The sequence below is a fragment of the Stegostoma tigrinum genome, chromosome 7, assembly GCF_030684315.1.
Source record: "Stegostoma tigrinum isolate sSteTig4 chromosome 7, sSteTig4.hap1, whole genome shotgun sequence".
Classification (NCBI taxonomy): domain Eukaryota; kingdom Metazoa; phylum Chordata; class Chondrichthyes; order Orectolobiformes; family Stegostomatidae; genus Stegostoma; species Stegostoma tigrinum.
In genome coordinates, this window is record NC_081360.1 from 93,981,798 (window position 1) to 94,006,132 (window position 24,335).

The 24,335-nt window shown below is 42.2% G+C and overlaps 1 protein-coding gene across 3 annotated transcripts in view; it reads left to right on the forward strand.

Annotated features, from left to right (window-relative positions):
• The window catches only part of LOC125453929 (contactin-associated protein-like 5), a 1,220,935-nt gene that overhangs the window by 1,140,927 nt on the left and 55,673 nt on the right, over nt 1-24,335 (forward strand). For all 3 annotated transcript variants that reach the window (XM_048534087.2, XM_048534089.2, XM_048534090.2), the window contains 2 exons: nt 9,917-10,010; nt 20,108-20,326. In XM_048534087.2, the coding sequence (XP_048390044.1) occupies nt 9,917-10,010; nt 20,108-20,326 (313 nt within the window). The remainder of the gene's footprint in view (nt 1-9,916; nt 10,011-20,107; nt 20,327-24,335) is intronic.

Below are 24,335 nucleotides of genomic sequence, written 5' to 3' on the forward strand. Positions count from 1 at the left end.
TAGTGTAGGTTAGATGGGCGTCAGATTGGTTTCACAGGTCGGCGCAACATCGAGGGCCGAAGGGCCTGTACTGTGCTGTAATGTTGTATGTTCTATGTTCTATGTTCTACAAAAGGGAAAGGTTTGGAAGGATGTGGGCCTAGTACTGCCGGGTGGGACTAATTTAGTTTGAGATTATGATCGATATGGACTCATTGGACTGAAGGTTCTGTTTCCATGTTGTATAGCCCTATTTACTTCGACTTCAAATCTTTCTAATAAAGTTATCAGTTGGTAGAAAGGCTTTGAAAGATGGACTGATTTGAATAACATTATGTTTGTTAGTATCGGTTACTAAACCCCTTGTCTAATGTCCCTCTCACCTTTACACAATGAAAACATAGTTGTTTTCAAGCAGTGTTGATTACTTGACCATTCACTTTGTCCCTATTTGCATTGCAACATAAATATGTCACTCAAGGAAGAGTCTACATAGAGAACATTCCTGTGCCCAATAATCCCATGCCATGGTGCATCTGGAATTCAATGTATTCCAAGCCCTTGGCAGTTTCAAGATTAATTGTGCCAGACTTTTGTATAATATTGTACAGTGTGTCTAATTTGCACCTGCACCATCATTATATATTAGCTCTTACTGATTTACTCCACATGCTCCGGGCTGTTTAACTAGTGTTCCTTTCTCATGGTGAATTGGGCTAATTCCAACAAAGAAAGAAACAAATCTCACTGTAATTGGGAAACCATGTTGGTGCAAGTCTACCTGAAAGGCATTAGCGAATGCTCCTGAGATGCTGCTTGGCCTGCTGTGTTCATCCAGCCTCACATTTTATTATCTTAGCCGAATGTTAATGTGTGTAAACCAGAAGAGGTCAGTGTCAGTTAGAAATATTAGGGAAAGCTTTTTGCTTGTCTAAACAAATTGCATAAAGAGCCAGTCCCAGACCATGCATGGCACTCTGAGATGATTGTTGTATTCACTGGAGGAATAGCTTTCAGTGCATGTCAACATAGTTTTACATAATTACAATGTAAAAAACTTGATTCAGTGAAATGAACTTGCATCACTTACTTATCCAGTACTTTTCAGTGTTCCTTTTTGAGTAGGTGCTTCATATTAACACGCTAGAGAAAGGCCTTTTTTTCTGTTGCTGTTGCTTCCAATTTCGAAAGCTGTGGCTTTACATTCCACTCTATCAACAGTCAAGAAGGTTGAAACTATCAGGACAGAATGGCTCGCTTGAATAGCACCACATCCGTAAACATTCAAGTCCTCTACCATCAATACTACAGCACAGCAATATATACCATTAATAAAATGCACTGCTGAAATTCATTATGATTGTCCACCGAGGAGATTCTGTGCCGCTGATCATGGTCTCTGAGGGTTCCTGTGTGACTGACGAAACTAATCCAAGAACCACCTCTCTGACCATAATGTTGCAGATGCTTCCAAGAGGTGGAATTAGTCCTTGCCCTTAAGATAGTTGGCATTTCTTACTTCAGTTCCTTTTTCATACTTCCTCTTGCTGACACGTGTTCTCAAAGAACTGTAGTCATCCATACAGGAGTTTCCTGTATGTTAGTTCCTTCTCAATAAAGGTCTCCCAAATGTCTGTATTGATATCCATGTTACATTTCTTGAAGGAAGCCTTCAGGCAGTCTTTGAAATACTTTCCATATCCTCCATTCATTTGGGTGCCTTCCTTGAGAAGATTTGCTTTGGCAGTTAGAACTCAAGCATCCTAAGCACATGGCTAGCCCAGCAGAGCTGATTTTGGATGATTGACGCTTCAATGCCGGTGCTGTTGGCTGCTTCAAAGGCACTGATGTTACCACACATGCCCTCCCAGATGTTGCAGAGAACCTGTGACAAACAGCATTGATGGTACTTCTTAAGGGTCTTGAGGTGCCGTCTATACATAGTCCAAGTTTTGGAACCATGTTGAAGAACAGGAGGAATGACGTTATATACAAGGAATATAGAACATTACAGCACAGTACAGGCCCTTCGGCCCTCGATGTTGTACAGACCTGTCCTACTGATCTCAAGCCCATCTAACCTACACTATTCCATGTACGTCCATATGCTTATCCAATGACGACTTAAATGTACCTAAAGTTGGAGAATCTACTACCGTTGCAGGCAAAGCGTTCCATTGCCTTACTTCTCTCTGAGTAAAGAAACTACCTCTGACATCTGTCCTAAATCTTTCACCCCTCAATTTAAAGCTATGCCCCCTCGTGCTCGCTGTCACCATCCTAGGAAAAAGGCTCTCCCTATCCACCCTATCTAACCCTCTGATTATTTTATATGTTTCAATTAAGTCACCTCTCAACCTTCTTCTCTCTAATGAAAACAGCCTCAAGTCCCTCAGCCTTTCCTCGTAAGACCTTCCCTCCATACCAGGCAACATCCTAGTAAATCTCCTCTGCACCCTTTCCAAAGCTTCCACTTCCTTCTTATAATGCGGTGACCAGAACTGTACACAATACTCCAAGTGTGGCCGCACCAGAGTTTTGTACAGCTTCACCATAACCTCTTGGTTCCGGAACTCGATCCCTCTATTAATAAAAGCTAAAACACTGTATGCCTTCTTAACAGCCCTGTCAACCTGGGTGGCAACTTTCAAGGATCTGTGTACATGGACACCGAGGAACTTGGTATCAGCACGGTTTTGAGTCTTCTTGAGGTTGAGGCTGAGACCAGTTCTTCAGTATACTTCAATGAAGGCATTATGTGAGGCTTGAAGGTTCTCTTTCAAGAGTGCATTGTCGTCCACATATTGAAGTATCCAAGCAAGATTGGTATCAATTTCTTCTTGTTTCTCCACCATATGAGCTTGAAACATTTTCCGTTCATCTTGCAGGCAATGTTCACACCACTGGGAAGCTTATTTTTGATAAGTTGAAGAATAGTAGCGATGTCGATGGAGAAATAGTTGGAGGGGATAGTGGTGGTTGACACATGCCTGCTTGGCCCCTGTCTTGACCTCAAAATATTCTGCCCTATTCCCATTGATGAGGACTATTGCTGACATTTGGTCATGGAGGAGATGGAGGTTATTGATGAATTTCTCTGGACAGCCACCTTTCACAGGATCTTCCAGAGTACTTGCTGATTGACTAAGTCAAAAGGCTTATTCAGGCCAATGAAAGCCAAGTAGAATGGTTGATGTAGTTCCTGGAATTTCTCTTGTATTGTCAAGCAGTAAAAATTGTGTCCAAAGTTCCAGGTTTCGTTGGAAGCCATCATGGCTTTTCGGAAGGATTTTCTTAGACACTGGGAGAGGACACCTAGCAGGGATTCACCCTTTACTGGTGCATGGCATGGATAGAGGATTGCTTGACTGGCAGAAAGAAGACAGTGAGGACAAAGAGGCAATTTTCAGGATGGCAGCCAGTGACTTGTGGAGTTCCGCAGGGCCCCGTGTTAGGAGCATAACTATTCATACTGTACATTAACGATCTGGATGAAAGATCTGAGGGAATTGTTGCCAAATTTGCAGATGACATATAGATAGGTGGAGGGACAGGTAGTGTTGAGGAACTTCAGAAGGACTTGGACAGGCGAGGAGAGGAGGCAAAGAAGTGACAGATTGAAAACCATGCAAGAAAGCATGAGGGTACGCACTTATTTTGGAAAAAAAGAAAAGCAGAGCCTATTTTCTAAATGGGAAAAAAGCTTCAAAAACGTAAAGCACAAAGGGATTTGGGAGTTTTAGTTCAGGATGCTGTTAAGATAACAAACAGATTCAGTTCACCGTTAGTGCGGTAAATGCAATGTTTGCATTCATTGCAAGTAAGTTAGAATGCAAGAACAAGAATGTAATGCTGAGGCTGTATAAGGCTCTGGTCAAACCACATTTGGAATATTGTGAGCAGTTTTGCCCCAAAGGAAGGATGTGCTGGTATTGGATGGGTCCAGATGAGTTTTAGAAGACTATCCCAGAGATGAAGGGCTTGTCATATGAAGAGTGGTTGAGGACTCTGGGTCTATACTTGATGGGGTTAAGACAGGGATAAATGCCATTGCAACTTACAGAATACTGAAAGGCCTGAGTAGAGTGGATGTGGGGTAGACATTGCCACAAGAAGCAGAGACCTGGACCAGACACAGCCTCAGAGTGGCCTCAGTTGGCTCTTTAGGAGGAATTTCTTTAGCCAGTTGATGGTGAATCTGTGGAACTCATTGCCACAGATCTCTGTGGAGGCCAAGTGTATTTAAGGCAACTATGACCGGGGTGGGGTCTATACCTCAATATGTACGTTCACATACATGAAAAAATAAGAAATGACCAGAGTAAGGGCAATCAAGGATTGGAAAGGGAAGTTATGCATGGAGCTGAAAGAGATAGGAGAGGTCCTTAATGAATACTTTTCTTTGGTATTCACAACTGAGAGGGACCTAGTTGTAGAGGAGGACAGTGTGAAACAGGCTGGTAAGCTAGAGGACGTTGATATTAGGAAGGATGATGTGCTAGGAATTTTGAGGAACCTGAAGATCAATAAATCCCCTGGGCCTGATGGGATTTATTCAAGGATTCTATGGGAAGCGAGGGAAGAGGGCCTTTGGCGATGATCTTTTCATCCTCACTGTCCACAGGTATAGTGCTGGAAGATTAGAGAAAAGCAAATGTCATTCCTTTGTTCAAAAAAGGGAATATGGATATCCCTGGAAATTACAGGCCAGCTAGTTTTACTTCAGTGATGGGCAAATTATTGGAAAGGGCTCTGAGAAAAGATTTATGATCAGTTGGAAAGGCACAGTTTGATTCCTGATAGTCAGCATGGATTTGTGAGGGGTGGATCATGCCTCACAAACCTGATTGAATTCTTTGAAGAGGTGACCAAACACATGGATGAAGGTAGAGCAGTGGATGTGGTTGACATGGATTTAAATAAGGCATTTGATAAGGTTCCCCATAGTAGGCTCATGCAGAAAGTGTAGAAACATGGGTTAGGGGGAACTGTGGCAGATTGGATTCAGAATTGGCTGACCCTGAGAAGACAAAGGGTGGTAGTGGAAGGAAAATATTCAATGTGGTCCTCAGTTACGAGTGTTGTACCACAGGGATCTGTTCTGGGTCCTCTTCTAGTTGTGATTTTTGTAAATGATTTGGATGAAGGAGTGTAAGGGTGCATTAGTAAGTTCGTGGCCAATGCAAAGGTGGGTTGAGCTGTGGATAGTGTGGAGGGCTGTTCTAGGTTACAAAGGGACATTGATAGGATGCAGAGCTGGGCTGAGAAGTGGAAGATGTAGGTTAACCCTGAAAAGTGTGAGATGATTCATTTTGGAGGGACAAACTTGAAAGCAGAATACAGGGCTAACGGAAAGATTCTTGGCAGTGTGGAGGAGCAGCAGGATCTTGGGTTTCATGCTCACAGTTCCATGAAAGCTGCCACCCAGGTGGATAGCGTTGTTAAGAAGGCATATGGTGTGTTAGCTTTCATTAATAGAGGGATTGAGGTCAAGAGCCATTAAGTTATGCTCCAGCTACACAAAAGCCTAGTTCAGCCACATCTGGGGTATTGCGTCCAGTTCTGGCCACCTCATTACCCGAATGATGTGGAATCATTGGAAAGGGTGCAGAGGAGATTTACCAGGATGTTACCTGGAATGGAGGGAAAGTCTTACGAGGAAAGGTTGAGAGAGCTAGGGCTTTTCTTTTTAGAACGATGAAGGATGAGAGGTGACTTGATAGAGGTGTACAAAATGATCAGAGGTATAGATAGAGTGGATAGCAGGAGACTTTTTCCTAGGGTGGAGGTAACTATTAGGAGGGGGCATAGTTTTAAAGTGAGTGGAGGTAGATATAGGGGAGATGTCAAAGGGAGGTTCTTTACTCAGAGTGTGTTCAGTGAATGGGATGCAATGCTGGAGAGGGTCGTGAAGTCGGCCTAATTAGGGGCATTTAACCAGATCGGCATTTGGATGATAGTATAAGATAGGGGTGGAGGTTGGACAGACCTTAGGATTAGGGTGAAAGTTTGGCACAACATCGTGGGTTGAAGGGCCTGTACCGTGCTGTACTGTTCTATGTTCTAAGGGGGAGTAGATTTTGGAATGAATTGAGGAGGAACATCTTCATCCAAAGGGTTGTGAATCTGTGGAGTTCCCCACCCAGTGAAGCAGTTGAGGCTATGTTGTTGAATATTTTTAAGGCAAAGACAGATAGATTTTCGAACAGTTAAGGAATTGTGGTGAGTGGAGCTGAGTCCACGAAAAGGTCAGCCATGATTTTATTGAATGGCAGAGCAGGCTCGAGGGACCACATGACCTACTCCTGCTCTTGTATCATGTGTTCTTATGTTCAGGGATAGGTAGGTTCTTGATCAGTAAGAGGATCGAGGACTGTGGGGAGAAGGCAGGAGAATGGGTTTGATAAATATGATCGAATGGCTGAGCAGACTCAATGAGCCAAGTTGGTCTAATTCTGCTGCTAGATTTTATGATCTTATAGTTGCAAACTGGTCTACTTGGTCTTGGGCAGGAAGGCTGGGAATAAAGACCGCTCAATAATTCAACAAACCTTTGGTTCTGCCTTGCCTGACATGTTATTTTGGTGAAGAAAAAAAGATGTTTCATTGCTCTTACACTTGTCACTTTAATCGTTAAGTTTCCTGAGGGATCTATGTGGCTGTCATAACTTGCATTGACGATTGCAAACAGCTAAAAGTCCACTATGAATTTTTTACAGGAACAGCCCAACTTGTTTCTGAAACAAAAAAAATCAATTTTTTTTAAAATTATGAATTTATCTAAACAGTCCTCACTTAGATGGGGTAAGTGATGAAAACTTGAATAATTATCTACAATTTAAGGTGCTAACTATGTTGATTTAATCCCTAAAATAATATTTTTGTGCACTCTCCATTTACATCTGCCTTTTGCCAATGGGAATTTTGTCGAATAAAGTGGAGAAAATGAGCATTATCATTTTTCCTTTAAAAAATTGTCTCTTTTCCTCAATTCATTGATGAACTCTGTACCAGGGTTTAACACTAAGAGCACAAAATAAATTTGTATGACACAGGAATCACCAAATGAGTGGTTCAAGAAGGCAGCTCATCATGACCACCACCAGGGCAAATAGGAACAGACAAGAACTACTGGCCCAGACATTGATACCCCCATCATAACACCATAAGATGTAGGAACAGAGATAGACCATTCAGGCCATTCAGCCCATTGATCCTGCTCTGCCTCATACAGTCAGATCATGGCTGATCTGATAACCCTCAACTGCACTTTCCTGCCTGTTTCCCAAATCCTTTCACTTCCTCGCTGATTAACAATATGTCTATCCCAATATACTTTGTGACACTGCTTCACTAGGCTCTGCAAGAAAGAATTTCACAGATTTACTTCTGAGAGGAGAAATTACTCCTCATCTCTATCTCGTTCAAATGGGAAATGAACTGCCAGATGAAGTGGCCGGTGCAGGTATGGTTGCAAAACTGAGGTATACGAATAGGAAAGGTTGAGAGAGATATGGGCTGAATACAGGCAAATGGGACTAATTTAGTTTGGGAAACCTGGTTGGCATGGGCTAGTTGGACTCAAAAATCTGTGCTGCAGACTCTGTGACCCAAACCCTTATTGGGAGATTCTGTTTCTGGTCCTGGACTCTCCCACAAATAAGAGAAATGAGCCTAATATAACTCTGCTTTTTTCTTGTTTGAACCATTTCTGAACAAGAGTCATTCAGGAATCAAAATGTTAACTCTGTTTTGCTGTCTTTACAGATGCTGCCAGGTGGGTGAGTTTTGTCAGCACTCTGTCTTTCTTTTAGATTTCTAGCATCCACACTATTTTGCCTTCATTTTAGTGTTTAATTCACTGCCACATGTGTTCCAGGAAGAAGTTCTGCTCTCAAAGAGTTTTCTGTTTCAATCTTTCAACCTTGTTCAATTTCATTACTTTTTACCTCCCAATTCTGACAGAAGAACCTGACCCAAAATAGCAACCTCTGTTATGCTCTTCACAGATGTTGTCAGAGCTGCTGAGTTTCCTTGGTATTCTCTGTCTGTTGTAGCCAGATCCCTTGCATTGATTGCTAACATTGATAGTGAAGAAGGCAGCTATATTGCTGTAGAACCTAGAACTGCTTCAATGTCGCATTTGCCAGCACATTACATAGCAAACACACTAAAAATGCTTCAAGGAAATGGCTATGTCCCAAAGTCCAAAGTGAGTAGCCCTTAGTTGAATTAAAAGGGAGTACCCTCAACTGGGGACTGCCATCCCATTCAGTCAAGGATATCATCCGATCTCTGTCCAATGCTTGACCATGGTCAGTCAGGCATGAGGTGTGATCAGGGTCCAAAGACTCATGTCCTCACAATCCAAGGATTGGGCCATGATCAGCCCTGCAGGTTGATGCAACTAGCGCAGAGATTAGTCGAGTTGAGTTAGTTGAGGAGCCCTCACAGAAAGCCCTTCTCTGTCTTCAGTCAGGAAAGGTGATGAGGTATCCAGGATGAACGAGGAAGCGCAGAGGACAGGTTGGGCTAGTAGTTTGGGGTGATGGCGTGGATCCATTGAGGAAAGGCGTGACATGCAACAGCGGGGTGGCATGAATGGCTCAGTGATTAACACTGCTGCCTCACAGCACCAGGGACTTGGGTTTGATTCCACCTTCGGGTGGCTGTGTTGAGTTTGCACATCCTCCCCATGTTGCGGCAGGTGTCACCTGGTTGCTCAAGTTTCCTCCCACAGTCAAACGTTCGGGTGGATTGACTGTGCTCATAGAATCTGGTGATGTACAGGCTGGGTGGATTAGTGGTGGGAAATGTAAGGTTACAGGGATAGGGGCGGGGAGATTGCACAGAGTGGGGTGTACTTCGGAGGGTCAGTGTGGACTCAATGGGCTAAATGGCCTGCTTCCACACTGTAGGGATTTTATGATTCTAACAGTGAGAACGATACGTGGTAAGCCTTGTTTGGAGTTGAGAGCAGTTGGAGTAGAAGCAGCAGAAAGAAGGTGGTGTTAGCTAGCCTGTTGAAGTGCACAAAGCCATTCACTTAGTTGCCACATGGTTGTGCATACCTCTGAGTTGATGGCACCACACTGGTGCAGGAGGTGATCAGACCATGCTAACAGTGTTGATAGACGTAGTCACTTCTGGTAGCGCTGGGGAAACAGGACAGCCTCCTCTTCTCACCCATAACCCAGTCTGCAATTTTTTTTTACAGTACAGCACAGTACAGGCCCTTCGGCCCACAATGTTGTGCTGAACTTTTACCCTAACCCTAAAGTCTGTCTAATATCCACCCCTACCTTATAACTGTCATCCGTATGCCGATCTAATTGCCGCTTAAATGCCCCTAATGAGGCCGTCTCCACTACCCTCTCTGGCAATGCATTCCACACTCCGAACACTGTCTCAGTAAAGAATCTACCTCTGACGTCTCCTCTATTTCTACCTCTACTCACTTTAAAACTATGCCTCCTCGTAATAGCTACCTCCACTCTCGGAAAAAATCTCTGGCTGTCCACTCTATCTATACCTCTGATCATTTTGTACAAATAGGGTGTCAAATTACTTCTCCCAATGCTTTGCTTTGCACAGCAAGATACGAAGGGAAATTCTGCACCTGAAATGGTACACAGCTTGAAATGGCACCCATGCAGTTAGTTCCTGCCTCTTTGGGGGCAGAATACATAATTACAAAAGCAAACAATGGAAAATTGTATTATAAAAGTGTCCAGCCTCACAGAGAAAAACCGTCCATGAAACTTTCTGAAATGTGGCACTATGAAAATATGGGAAAAATTCAACCTAAGGGTTTTAAAATAACCTTTGAAATTTCAGGCTGCGAAACCAGAAATTGTCACTTTCTCAAATAAAGCAGAAATTTGACTGTCAGATGCATTTGAGTGCAATAATTGTATTTCCGGTCAATATTTTGCAGGTTGACTATTTCCATGCCAGGAGCTACAAACTGTCATCAGTTTCAGACACAGCATTTAATGGCCTCAAGTCTCTTGTCCTTGGCAAGATAGTAGGTAAGGAACATTGCAGTAGTTCCGACAATATGTCAAACAAAATGTATGTGCCAGTTTGAGTATTTTTTTCAAAATTCGCCTTTCTGAATAATCACCATCAATTTCTTTGTAATGACGAGATGCGGTGCACAAGGCTGAGATAATAGACTCAGTAACTGCTGGTGCTTTCTGCCTCACATTTAAAACCTGCTGAGAAAGGAGCGGATGGCTGCCTTCTCTGACTGATGGAGTGCTGAAGGTTCAGAGCAAAGTAAGTTATAGTTGGCTCCATACATTCCCCAGTGAGTCTATTTTATTAAGAACCAGTGTTAGTTATTTTTGCTAAGTTTACTCTCCAGCAATGTGGAAATGGCAGTACTGAGAGCAGGTGGCCAGCTAAAATGAGGTTGAAATGAGCTTGTTTGGGATGTGTATAGGAAACCGACATTTTGGCTGACCTCCACCATTGCTTAGCTATGAAAATGGGGCATGAAAACTGAAAATAATCCCCATTCCCACAACTCAGTTTACTGAGATTTCGCAAATACATTTTTTGACATTTTTATGTCCATATCACATTACATAAAACTTCGAATCTGGCACTTTTCTGTTTCTTTTGGGCTATTTTAAATGATCTGTTTTTACCTGTTACAGTCCAAGACTGCAAGAGGGGACTTTCACTGCAGACCTTCCGCTTCATGGATCACAATGTAAAATAGAACTACTCACAGTAAAGTGGGAAATTTTATGTAGATTGCCACTCTGGTCTTCCCTTTCTATGAAAGAAGGGAGCTCCACATTTCTGGGAGAAATTTCTGTGGGAGGGTAGTCCACCAGTGGGGTTGGTCTGCGGTGGGGCAGAGGAAGAACGGGAAAGTCTGAGGACGGTTCAGTCCAGTGTGTTACAGGGGAGTTGGGAGTATGAGAGCTAAGTGTTAAATAATTAAACTATGTATTTAAGTGTCTCACTTCTCTTGAGTAGCAATTTTACATCATTGATTCGCATCCTCTGAATTCTCAAAATTAAGTAGAGACATTAGTAAAGGTTCCAGGCATGCAAGAAGTACCCACAGGAACATTCAATCTTCTGGGCAATTTTTCTGGAGTGTACATTGCTGGGGATTCTGCAGGGTCATCATGTGTAACTCTTACCTGTGCTTGGAGTCATCGAGTCATAGAGCTGTACAACATGGAATCAGACCCTTCGGTCCAATGTGTCCATGCTGACCAGATATCCTAAAATAATCTCGTCCGGTTTGCCAACATTTGGCCAAGATCCTTCTAAACCCTCCCTATTCAAATGCCCATCCAGATGCCTTCTAAATGTTGTAAGTTTCCCAGCCTCCACCACTTCCTCTGGTAGCTCATTCCATACACATACCACGCTCTGTGTGAACACATTGCCCCTTAGGCCTGTTTTAAATCTTTTCCTGTCTCACTTAAACCTGTGCTGTCAAGTTTTGGACTCCACCACCCTGGAAAAGAAACCTTGTCTATTTACCCTATCCATGCCCCTCATGATTTTATAAACTTCTATAAGGTCACCCCTCAGCTTCTGACCCTCCAGGGAATATAGCCCCAGCCTATTCAGCCTCTCCTTGTAGCTCAAACCATCCAACCCTGGCAACAAACTTAACAATCTTTCTTTGAACCATTTCATGTTTCACAACATCATTCCTATAGCAGGGAGATCAAAAGTGGCCTCACCAATGTCCTGTGCAGCCACAGCAAGATCTCCAATATTCAATGCACTGACCAATAAAGGCAAGTACATCAAATGCATTCTTCACCATCTCTGTCAACCTGCTACTCCACTTTCGAGGAACTATGAACCTGCACTCCAAGGTCTCTTTGTTCAGCAACGTACCCCAGCACCTTGCTATTAAGTGTGTAACTCCTGCCCAGATTTGCCTTCCTAAAATGCAGAGCCTCATGTTTATCTAATTTAAACTCCATCTGCCATTCCTTGGCCCATTGGTCCCTCTGATCAAGGTCCTGTTGTACTCTGAGATAACCCTTTTGGCTGCCCACTACATCACAAATTTTGGTGTCATCTGCGAACTTACTAACCATGCCTCCCATGTTCACATCCAAGTCATTTATATAAATGACAGTGAAATGATAACCTGTACAATGACAGCAGAAATTTCAGACACCACTTCCAGTACTAAGATGAGCAACTTCATATTTAGTCGTAGAGGCATATAGCATAGAAACAGGCCCTTCAGCCCAATTCATCCATGCTGACCAGGTTTTCGAAACTGAACTAGTCCAATTTTCCTACATTTGACCCATATCCCTCTAAACCTTTCCTATCCACGTACCTGTTCAAATGTGTTTTTAACGTTGTAATTGTATCCGCCTCTACCAGTTCCTCTGACCGCTCACTCCATATACCCACCACCCTCTGTGTGGAAAAAGTTGCCCCTCAGGTCCGTTTTACATCTTTCCTCTCTCATCTTAAAACTATGCCCTCTAGTTTTGAATTCCTCTTCACTAGGGAACAGACCTCAGCTATTTGCCTTATCTGTATCCTTCTTAATTTATAAACCTCTGTAAGATCATTCCTCTTCTCCAGGGAAAAAATTCCCACCCTATCCAGCATCTCCGTACAACTCAAACCCACCAATCTTGGTAACACCCTTTAAATCTTTCTTACACCTTTTCCAGTTTAATAACATCCTTCCTGTATCAGGGCAAACAGAATGGTATGCGGAATTTTACTTCATCTATGTCATTATTCATACTTCATCATGAGATGGATTGGCTATGCTGTATTTCCCACAATGTCCAGGGATGTGCAGGCTAGATGGATTATCCATGGGAAGTATAGAGATAGAGTGAGGGTGTGTCTGGATGGCATGTTTTTTGGGAGGGTGGTGTGGACCAATGGTCTGAATGGCCTGCTTCCACACTTCAGGGATTCTGTGATTCTATGTTGGGTTTTAAACACAGCAAAAATTAGCTAAGTTTCATAATGAACATAATGATGTGTTTATTAATAAAACAAAACTTATTCAATCAAGGTGCAATAATTGATTAACATGTATTTGCCATGTTTTGTGCTTCAAGGCTTGTAGAGAAGACTGAACCCACTAGACATTTGGTTATTTATTCTAGCAGCTGCATTGACATGGTAGTCCATGTACATTATAGCTCAGACAACACTGTTTGCATTATTAACTACATACATTTAACACAATTCTACCATTTTCCACTGTTTCTTTCCTATCTTAAATGAAGTAACATCATCATTAAAGCAAGGGCTGAAAATTGTGTTCAATGGTCCTGCACTAATACTACAACTTTTTTTCTAGGCTTAACTGAAGTCAAAATGACAATATGACTAGCATTAAATGTCTCAAGAAGAGAAGCTTCATTTCATAATGACGTGGAAAATAAGTACTGACTTTACTAAGGATGGGCATTACCCAAGAATGAATAAATAAGTAAAGCCATTAGCTGTACTAGTTCAGACAGATGCAAAATGCCTTGGTTTTATTCACATGCTGATGAAACATGGACTTCTTATCGCCTTGTGTCTGGCTTGAAGTGTGAATACATTCCAAATTCTTCACTCAGTACCTATGTATTATGTGCGTCTGGCACAACAACAACACATTATATTTATGTAGCATTTTTATGTAATGTAAAACTCCAAGGACCTTCATGGAGCATTATAAAACAAAATATGTGGTACAAGGTGAAATTTGACGAGCTAATGGGCTGAGGAGTGGCAGTTGAAGTTTAATTCCATGTGAGGTGTTGCACTTTAGTAGAAACTAATCAGGGCGGGACTTATACAGTTAATGGTAGGCCTCAAAGAGACCTAGGGGTGCAGATGCAGATAATTCATTGAAAGTGAAGTCGCAGTTAGACAGGGTGGCAAAGAAAGCGTTTGGAACGCTTGCCTTGATTGGTCAGAAAATTGAGTATGGGAGTTGGGATGTTATACTGGAGAAGCACAGAACGTTGGTGAGACCACTTTTAGAATACTGCATTCAATTTTTGCAGCCCTTCTGTAGGAAAGATGTTGTTAAAGCTGAGAATGTTCAGAAAAGATTTACAAGAATGTTGCCAGGACTAGAGGGTTTGATTTATAGGGAGTGTCTGAATAGCCTGGGGCTTTTATGCCTGGAGCGTCAGAGGCTAAGGGGTCACTTTATACAGTTTTGTCAAGTCATGAGGGGCATGGATAGGTTGAATGGCGAAGGTGTTTTTGCTAGGGTAGAGGGGACCAAAGCTCGAGGGTAAAGGTTGAAGGTGAGAGGGAAAAGATTAAAAAGAACCCGAGAGGTAACTTTGTCATGCAAGCAGATTGAGTGTATATGGAATGAGCTGTCAGAGTAAGTGCTGGAGGTGAGTACAACTGCATCATTTAAAAGGCATCTGGATAGGTATATGCATAGGAAGGGTTTAGAGGGAAAACCAAAAGAACTGCGGATGCTGCAAATCAGGACAAAAACAAAGGTGCTGGAAAAGCTCAGCAGGCCTGGCAGCACCTTTGGAGGAGAAAACAGAGTTAACGTTTTGGGTCCGGTGACCCTCGGTCAGAACTGATGGTGGCTGGGAAAAAGTCAGTTTATATGCAGAAAATTGAGAGAATGGGTGGTTTAGGGAGTAAACGATAGGACTATGTCGGATTGGGATGTCTGGTCAGCATGGACGAGTTGTACTGCAAGTTTTTGTTTCTGTAACCTCTGATTCTATGACTCTATGACCACAAGCTTGGTCAAAGAGTTAGATTTAGGGAACCCCTTACATAGTCAAGCAAGATTGAGGTGCTAGGACGTACATGAAGGATATTCCAGAGCTTGGAGCCCATGTGACTGAAGGCAAGGACACCAAAGGTGCAGAGATCATGATTGGAAAAACAGCAGGACTCAGCGGGTTGTGGGTTTGGAAGCAATTACTCCAATAGAGGAGCCAGGCTGTGGAGAATTTTGCAACATTGGATGATAATGTTAACATCAAGGTATTGCTTGACCGAGAGCCAATTTATTTTACTTAGGAACAAAGCTGATCATCTTGTCAAAATGTAAATTCTGCATCTGAATTCCCTTTCTCAGATGAAAACTCTTTTGTCCAAGTGTTGCTCATTTAATCAAAAATGTTTTGCAATTTGCATTTAAATTAAGGATGTGAAGTCATTTTACACCAGTTCTTGTCAGGGATTTTTCATTGGGTTACATGGGCCAATATTTCTGGTGTTTTTATCACAGGGAATTGATCATGGAGGTGAATGGGGCATCATAATGACTGATCTGCAACATTCAGTAGACACAGCAGGGTCTCTTGTCTTACTCTTTCCCATCCATCATTTAAGTAGTTTTTTTTGTTGGAAGTAACAGATTGCCATGTCACTCAGGAGTACAATAATGAAAAAGAATCATACATTCTGTACAGGCATATAAAAAAAATACAAAGGAATTTTGTCTGGCTAATGTTTCCTCAAAGTAACCTTCAATCTCTTTGCTACACAGTCACATGTGCCCATGCATTGCCACCAGGATGAAGTCATAATTATCTTAAAGGCACTGCATCATCAGGTATACCTCTGGGGAGAACAAAGATTACTTTTCTTTACACATAAAGCCCACTTTGAGATTATCCTGAATATACTGTATTGTTCAGAGTGATGATGACGTCAATTGGTTGCAGGTTTAAGATTTCAGCAAAAAACAAATATCAAGAAATGCGCACGTACAAATAGGCCCACTCAGCTCCTTCAGCATACTCTGCCATTCAATCAGATCACGGCTGATGTGATTACTTCACATTTCAACCCAAAAATGACCCTTAAAGTGATACCTTGTCAAATGTCTTCTGCAAATCATGCTGCAGTTTCCTCTTGTATGCTGGTTATATCAAACATTCTTGTGTGAAATAAGAACTCATGGAGTAGCATATCAGTGTGGATAGAGGATTAGTTAGCCAATGTTGAAGAGAGAGTAGGGAAAATGGGGTCATTTTAGTTTGGCAATGGGATGTGTGAATGTGATCCACATAGATCAGTGCTGGGATGTCAACTATACATTATTAATATTAATGACTTGGGAGATGGGATCAAATATGTGATTGATAAATTTGCTGATGACCTAGGATATGTTGGAAAGAGGACATAAGGAGTGTACAAAGGGAAACGGATAAATTAAATCAATGCGCAGAAAATTGGTTGATGGAGTGTACTGTTGGAAAAGGAACATGTGCACTTTGCAGGGACAGCAGAGAAGCAGCATTACCCTTGAAACAGAGAGAGATTGTCGAATTCCGATAGACATAGAGATCTGAATGAAAATAGAAGTTTGTGGAAAAGCTCAGCAGGTCTGGTAGCATCTGTGAAGAAAAAGTCAGAGTTAACGTTTTGGGTCCAGTGACCCTTCCTCAGACCCTCCGGACCTGAAATGTTAATTCTGATTTTTCTACATAGATGCTGCTATACCTGCTGAGCTTTTCCAGCAACTTCTGTTTTTGTTCCTGATTTACAGCATCCACGATTCTTTCGGGTTTTTCTTTATATAGAGATCTGAATGTCCTGTTTATGAATCACATAAATTCAATCTGCAGGTACAGCAAGTACTTAAGAGGGCACATGGAATGTTGTTGTTTGTCGCAATAGCACTACAGCATAAAGGTGGTGATATTTTTCTGCAGTTGCTTCGTATGTGGTTGAGGCCACATCTGGAGCACTTTGTATTTTTTTGGGGCCTTCCTATTTACAAAAGGATATAAATGCAGTAAAAATTGAAAGAACTGTGGATGGTGTAAATCAGAAACAAAAAAAAGCAGAAATTGTTGGAAAAGCTCAGCAGATCTGGCAGCATCTGCAGAGAGAAATCAAAGTTAACGTTTCAGGTCAAGTGAGCCTTCCTCAGAACACAATGTTCGAAGCAGTTCAAAGAAGGTTTAGTCAACTGGCATGGAGTATGGTCTTTAGGGAAGAGCTTAGATAGGCTGGACTTTTATATGTTGGTGCTTAGATGACTGAGAGGTGCTCCCAATGACAGATATAAGATCATGAGAGGACTTCTAGGATCAATACTTGAACAATATTTTTCTCTGTGGGGCAGACTGGAAGAAAGGGATGCAGTTTAAAGTAAACAAGGGCTTTCCATTTCTGATGAAGAGGGGGACATTGTTTTTTTCTCTCAGAGAGCCATTAGTCTGTGGAATTCTCTTCCCCAGAGAGATTGGAGGCAGGATCATTGAATATCTTTAAGACTGTGTTTTACAGATTCTTGACTAACAAAGGGGTAAGAGGTTATCCGAACTAAATGAAGATATGAAGCTGAGGCCACAATCAGATCAGGTATGATCTTACAGAATAGCAGAGCAAGTTTCAGGAATCAAATGGAATCCTCTTGCTCCTAATTCATAGGCTCATGTGTAGAAACTGATGGTGTGCTCCCTGACAAAGTAGCTGAAGGGCTAGTTGTGAAGCATGTAGATGTGAAACACAAGGAGTCAAGAATATACAAGAGGGGCGGGTTGGGCGATGCCAGAGGTAATGGTTTGGGTCCAGCAAGTGAAGCTTTTGAAAGTGATAGACAATGATTAGATGAGTTTGCATCTCCAAAATGACTCTTACCAATTTTTATAGATTCACCACAGAAAACATCCTATCTGTATATGGCATGTCAACTGATCTGCCCAAGACGGTGTGAAATTCAGTTGAGCTGTGATGTAGCCTAGTCCATCATGCAAATCAGCCTTACATCCATTTATTCCATCTATACTTCTCGCTGCGTCAAGAAAGCAGAACATTATAAAAGACCACTGTCACTCCAGTTATATTCTCTTCCACCCTCTTCCATCAGGCAGAATATCCAAATGTTTGAAAATGCATAAATTGAGTCATAGAGTCATGGAGCTGTAAAGCATGGAAACAGACCCTTTGGTCCAACTTGTCCATGCTGACCAGGTGTCCCAAATTATTCTAGTCCCATTTTCCAGCATTTGGCTCATTTCCTGTAAAGCTTTCCTATTCATGTACGCATCCAGATACCTTTTAAACGCAGTAATTGTACCAGCCTTCACCACATTTTCCTCTACAAGAAACTGTTGCCCCTTCAGTCTCTTTTACACTTTTCCCCTCTCGCTTTAAACTTGTCCTCTAGTTTTAGACTCCCTGACCCTGAGGCAAAGACCTCCCGACCTCACCACTCATGATTTTATAAACTTCCATCAGGTCACCCCTCAGCCTCCTACATTCCAGAGAAAATACCTCTAGCCTATTCATCCTCTCCCTGTAGTTCAAACCCTCCAACTCCCGTCAAACACCCTTGTAAATCTTTCCTGAACCCTTTCAAGTTTCACAATATCCTTACTATCGGAGGAGGTCTAGAATTGAACACACTATTCCAAGTGGCCTAACCAATGTCCTCTATAGCTACAACATGACTTTCCAACTCCTATACTCAATACACTGACTAATAAAGGCAAACATACCAAATATCTTCTTCACCATTCTGTCTACCTTTGACCCCACATTCAAGAACTATGAACCTGCACTCCAAGATCTCTTTGTTCAGCAATACTGCCCAGGATCTTACCATAACTCCGCGTCCACGTCATGCCCTGATTTGCCTTTCCAAAATGCCATACCTCACATTTATTGAAATTAAACTAATACCGTCAAGAATTGTTTCTTCCCCAACGTTGTCAGAGTTTTTGAATGGATTTCTCAAACATTGGAGTTGATCTTTCTCTGCACTTTCTCTATAGCTGTAACACTATATTCTGCATTCTGTTCTATCACCCTGATGTACTTAACGGAAGTTATGATTTGCCTGGATAGCACACAAAACAATACTTTTAACTGTATCTCGGTACATGTGACAATGATAAATGAAATCAAATCAAACCACATCAGTACAGCCCTATGCATCTGGTCAACATAAAAGCTAATTTATACAAAAAGGAGCTGCGTTGATAAGATTTTAACAATGCAACATTACATAATTAAAGAAAGTAAAATGATATCAACATTTGAGTGAACTGTTTGACAATGTCCAGAGGGTTATCACCCTGTAAGGCCAAAATATATGAACGGACCAGAATGGTTTAACTATAGAAACTGAGGCATCTAAGGCTATCACATTGGGTAAGTTCACACTTCCACTACAGCTCGCTATCTGGTGGTTAGCACTGCTGCCTCACATTACCAGGGGCCCAGTTTCAATTCCACCTTTGGGCGACTGTCTGTGTGGAGTTTGAGCATTCTCCCTGTATCTGTGCGCGCTTTGTCTGGGTGCTCCAGTTTCTTCCCAAATCCAAAGATATGCAAGTTAAGTGGATTGACTGTGGTAAATTGCCCATTGCGCCCAGGGATGTGCAGGCTAGGTGGATTAGCACGGGAACTATAGGGATAGGGTAGATGGGTGGTTTTGGGTGGGATGAGCCTTGGATGGTCTGTGTGGACTCAATGGGTTGAATAGCCTGCTCGCTGTAGGGATTCTATGATTCTATCTGTTTGCTACTGTAGGTCACATTCGTTACAAAAAGACATAACGTATTGTCAAAGGTATAAAGAGCAGCATGGCTAGAACTTGGATTCAGACAGAGAAGCTCCAGAGATAACTGCACTTCAGTCTGTCCTCAAAAAGGAAACAAGATAATAAAGAAAGATTTGTACTTATATTATATTAATATTTATATTTTATTACATTTATATTATGTTATACCCTTCCCAACTTCAGATCGTGCCAAAGTGTGTTACAGCTCATGAAGAATGTTTGAAGCTAAATTGTAGGAAGTGCTGCAACCATTTTGCAAGTTCCCATGGATAGCAATGTAATAATAATTAGATCATCTGTTTAAGTGATGTTGGTTGGGACATAGAGAATGACCACGACTCTGGTGGAAGCTCCTTGAATCTTCTTCAGAATAGTAAGGCAAAAGAAAGAGGATGCTGGAGATCTGAAATAAAAACAGGAAGTGCTGTAGAAACTCAGCAGGCTGGCAGCATCCTTAGAGAGAGAAACAGCGTTCTTATTTCAAATCCAGTATGACTCTTCTTTGGAACTGTGGTATACAGGACCCAGTGTTAACTCTGTGGAACACCTTTCTGCTGAACACGTTCCATAGTAGGTATTTCTTATGCTGTTTCTCATTTGCAGACACTGGCAATCTTGACCAGGAGATTGTGAATGCGAACGTACAGGGTTTCGTTGGCTGCCTGTCTTCAGTTCAGTTTAACTGGATCGCACCATTGAAGGAGGGACTACGTCACTTTAGCTCTGCCCCAGTGACTGTGAAAGGAGACTTGATTGAATCTGACTGTCGTTCTTCAGTGATGACTGAACCAGTAGCCATGACTACAACACTATCATTCACAGGTACTTCAACTTTTAATATTCTTAGGGGAAACTGGATGTGTATGCAAGGGCAAGAGGGAATAGAATGCCATGCTAAAAGGTGTGATTGTTTAAATTGGGGGGGAAGCTCATGTGAAATATAAGCACTAGCATTGTTCAGCTGAACCAAATGGCCTTTTTTGTTCTGTATAATTCTTTACCATATCAATTATGCTTTAAATGTTTCAGATATCATTTTATTTCATGCACATTTGGTCAAATGTAACTAAGGTATTAAAAATGTCACATTCTTATGTGCCTAAATGTGGCCATCGAGGATAGAGGAAGCATGTTTTTACAAGGTTAAGTGTGGACAAAATTACCCTGGAGTTCTCTCATCACCTGAGCTAGAGAGACACAGTGAGGCAGCACCAAAGGAAAAGTAAAAATGCACTAAGGTTAACTGTGGACTGACAAAAAAACAGCATGGAAATGCAAGGATCAGCAGAAGAAGCACGTTAGGAGGACATTATTACAGATGGACACAGCTTTGCAAATGCCACAATCACTGATAATATTAACGGGAGCCAACTGATCAACAGAATGGAGAAATGGACGAAATGTGAGATTGATTTATTGAAACAGGTGTTAATGTTATGTTGGAGCAAAGACAAAATGCAGCAGGGTATATTTGGTGGTGTGTATGTTGACTGTTACTTCTGTAGACGTGATTTTGTTCACTCCTGAGTTGCAGATCTAGAGGAGAATGTGGTTTGGTTCACACTGAAAATCGTGGCAGGAATAAATGTCTCTCATAGATTTTTGCATATCATTGTGAAACCAGAGGCACAAACTTAAAATAACATGTTAAAGGGGGAAGCTGAGGAACCATTCTGTTCTGCTCAGGATGGTGGCAACTGAAAGTCACTGTCTAAAAATGTGATGGTGTTCCAAAAACAATTGGATATGCACTTGTCCTCTTTGTTTCTTCGGGGTGGCAAGGTGGCTCAGTGGTTAGCACTGCTGCCTCCTAGCGCCAGGGACTCAGGTGCGATTCCAGTCTCAGGCAACTGTCTGTGTGGAGTTTGCATATTCCCCTCTTATCTGTGTGGGTTTCCTCCAGGTGCCCCAGTTGCTTCCCACAGTCCAAAAATGTGCAAGCTAGGTGGATTAGCTGTGTTAAATTGCCCATGGTGCCCAGGGATGTTTAGGTTAAGTGGGTGAGATAAGGGAAATGTAGAGGTAGGGGAGGGGGTCTGGGTGGGATGCTCTTTGGAGGGACAGTGTGGACTTGTTGGACTGAATGGCCTGTTTCCACACTGTAGGGATTCTATGATTCAAGAGCCTTGCTTTACTTGGCTATGCACCAGGAACAGGAAGGTGGAATAAGGTCGGGTCCTGGCCTGCATCCACAAATGGCAGCTTTGCAACCTTGGGTTCATTCCTCATGTAGTAATTGGTATAAATCAGTGATGTATGTCAGCATGAACAATGCTTTTGAGGGACAATTCACAATAAAAAGGAATGAGCTAGATCTGAGCAGATAGATAAAAGATTAACTCAGAGAAAGGAACAATGATTAATAATGACTGAATTTGTTGCAGTTTTCATTGTTTGTCAGTAAAGTCTAAAGAGGAGGGTCAAGAAAATAGAGAAAACCGAATACAATACAGCAATAGCAATGAGACAAAAAAAAACTTATACCTGAAAGGTAAAATGGATCGTGAGCCAGGTGACAGAATATGAATATGGATTCAAAACCTCTTTTTGATGGTCGTATTATTTACAGGATGCAGCATTATACATAGAACATAGAACATAGAACAGTACAGCACAGAACAGGCCCTTCAGCCCACAATGTTGTGCCGACCATTGATCCTCATGGATGCACCCTCAAATTTCTGTGACCATATGCATGTCCAGCAGTCTCTTAAATGACCCCAATGACCTTGCTTCCACAACTGCTGCTGGCAACGCATTCCATGCTCTCACAACTCTCTGCGTAAAGAACCTGCCTCTGACATCCCCTCTATACTTTCCACCAACCAGCTTAAAACTATGACCCCTCGTGCTAGCCATTTCTGCCCTGGGAAATAGTCTCTGGCTATCGACTCTATCTATGCCTCTCATTATCTTGTATACCTCAATTAGGTCCCCTCTCCTCCTCCTTTTCTCCAATGAAAAGAGACCGAGCTCAGTCAACCTCTCTTCATAAGATAAGCCCTCCAGTCCAGGCAGCATCCTGGTAAACCTCCTCTGAACCCTCTCCAAAGCATCCACATCTTTCCTATAATAGGGCGCCCAGAACTGGACGCAGTATTCCAAGTGCGGTCTAACCAAAGTTTTATAGAGCTGCAACAAGATCTCACGACTCTTAAACTCAATCCCCCTGTTAATGAAAGCCAAAACACCATATGCTTTCTTAACAACCCTGTCCACTTGGGTGGCCATTTTAAGGGATCTATGTATCTGCACACCAAGATCCCTCTGTTCCTCCACTCTGCCAAGAATCCTATCCTTAATCCTGTACTCAGCTTTCAAATTCGACCTTCCAAAATGCATCACCTCGCATTTATCCAGGTTGAACTCCATCTGCCACCTCTCAGCCCATCTCTGCATCCTGTCAATGTCCCGCTGCAGCCTACAACAGCCCTCTACACTGTCAACGACACCTCCGACCTTTGTGTCGTCTGCAAACTTGCTGACCCATCCTTCAATTCCCTCGTCCAAGTCATTAATAAAAATTACAAACAGTAGAGGCCCAAGGACAGAGCCCTGTGGAACTCCATACAGAGCCCTGTGGAACATACTTTTCCGCTTCCCTCGTCAACAAATTCACCCAGCAATCCTCACAATTCTCTTTTGATAAATATATAATTAAAGCCAATTAGATCAAATTAAGCCAAATTAAAAGATAAATGGCCAACAAAAATCAAATATTTAAGGCAAATTTGTTACAAAATCAAATATTACTCTGAGTGGATGTACTTCAGTCCCAGTTGTGCTATCTGATTGGGTGCCCCAAGAGCAGGCCAGTGTATACCATCTGCTCCCCTTTACAGGGATACCTGATTGTGGGAACAACCACAGAAAAGAGGCAGGTAGTTAGAACTGTAGACTCCCTTCTTAGCACACTGCTCACATGGATCTGTTTATAGCGCCCATGGTCAGGCCCAGGAGCAGAGCAACAAGGACATCCTCTGACTTGCCCTCCTGTGCCTCTCTCTCTCTTTGCCAGGTGATCATAGATCAGGACCATGAGAGTGAAGTTCCAACTGAAGGAACAGCCCTCTCAAAAAATGAAAGGTGGACCTCAACATAAGACACCTACCATTTATGTAGAACACAGACTCGTCAGGGTCACAGAAAACAGAGGAACCTGTGAACCAACTGAAATGTTTCTTCCCTGAAACTGCTTCATGCAACACCTTCCACACTAAACTCCTTAATGTTTAAGGAGAGAACTCCGTCACAGTCAACCTACCAGCAAAGAATCTCTTAACCTTTCAATGGCCAAGACGATAGTACATTTCTGTATATGCTCAAGTGTACTTTATTAATGCCTCATACCTGTTCATCCGAAATATTAACACAACCATTAATGGAGCATTAACACCAGAGAGTTTTATTGGAATTATTGTATTGATCTTCCCCATCTAACCCAAAGTGAACAATGCAGACAGGTTGCTCCGGGAAGCAAGAAAGGAGGTCGCTAAGCCGCTGGCGAAGATCTTTGCTTCCGCACTCTCCATGGGATTCGTACCGGAAGACTGGAGGGAGGCAAATGTTGTTCCTCTTTTCAAGAAAGGGAATAGGGAAATCCCTGGAAATTACAGACCAGTCAGTCTTACGTCTGTGGTCAGCAAGGTTTTGGAAAGAATTCTGAGGGATAGGATTTATGACTATTTGGAAAAGCATAGCGTGATTAAAGGGAGTCAGCATGGCTTTGTGAGGGGCAGTTCATGCCTTACAAATCTTATTGAGTTCTTTGAGGAAGTCACGAGACAGGCTGACGAGGGTCGAGCAGTGGATGTGGTGTAAATGGACTTCA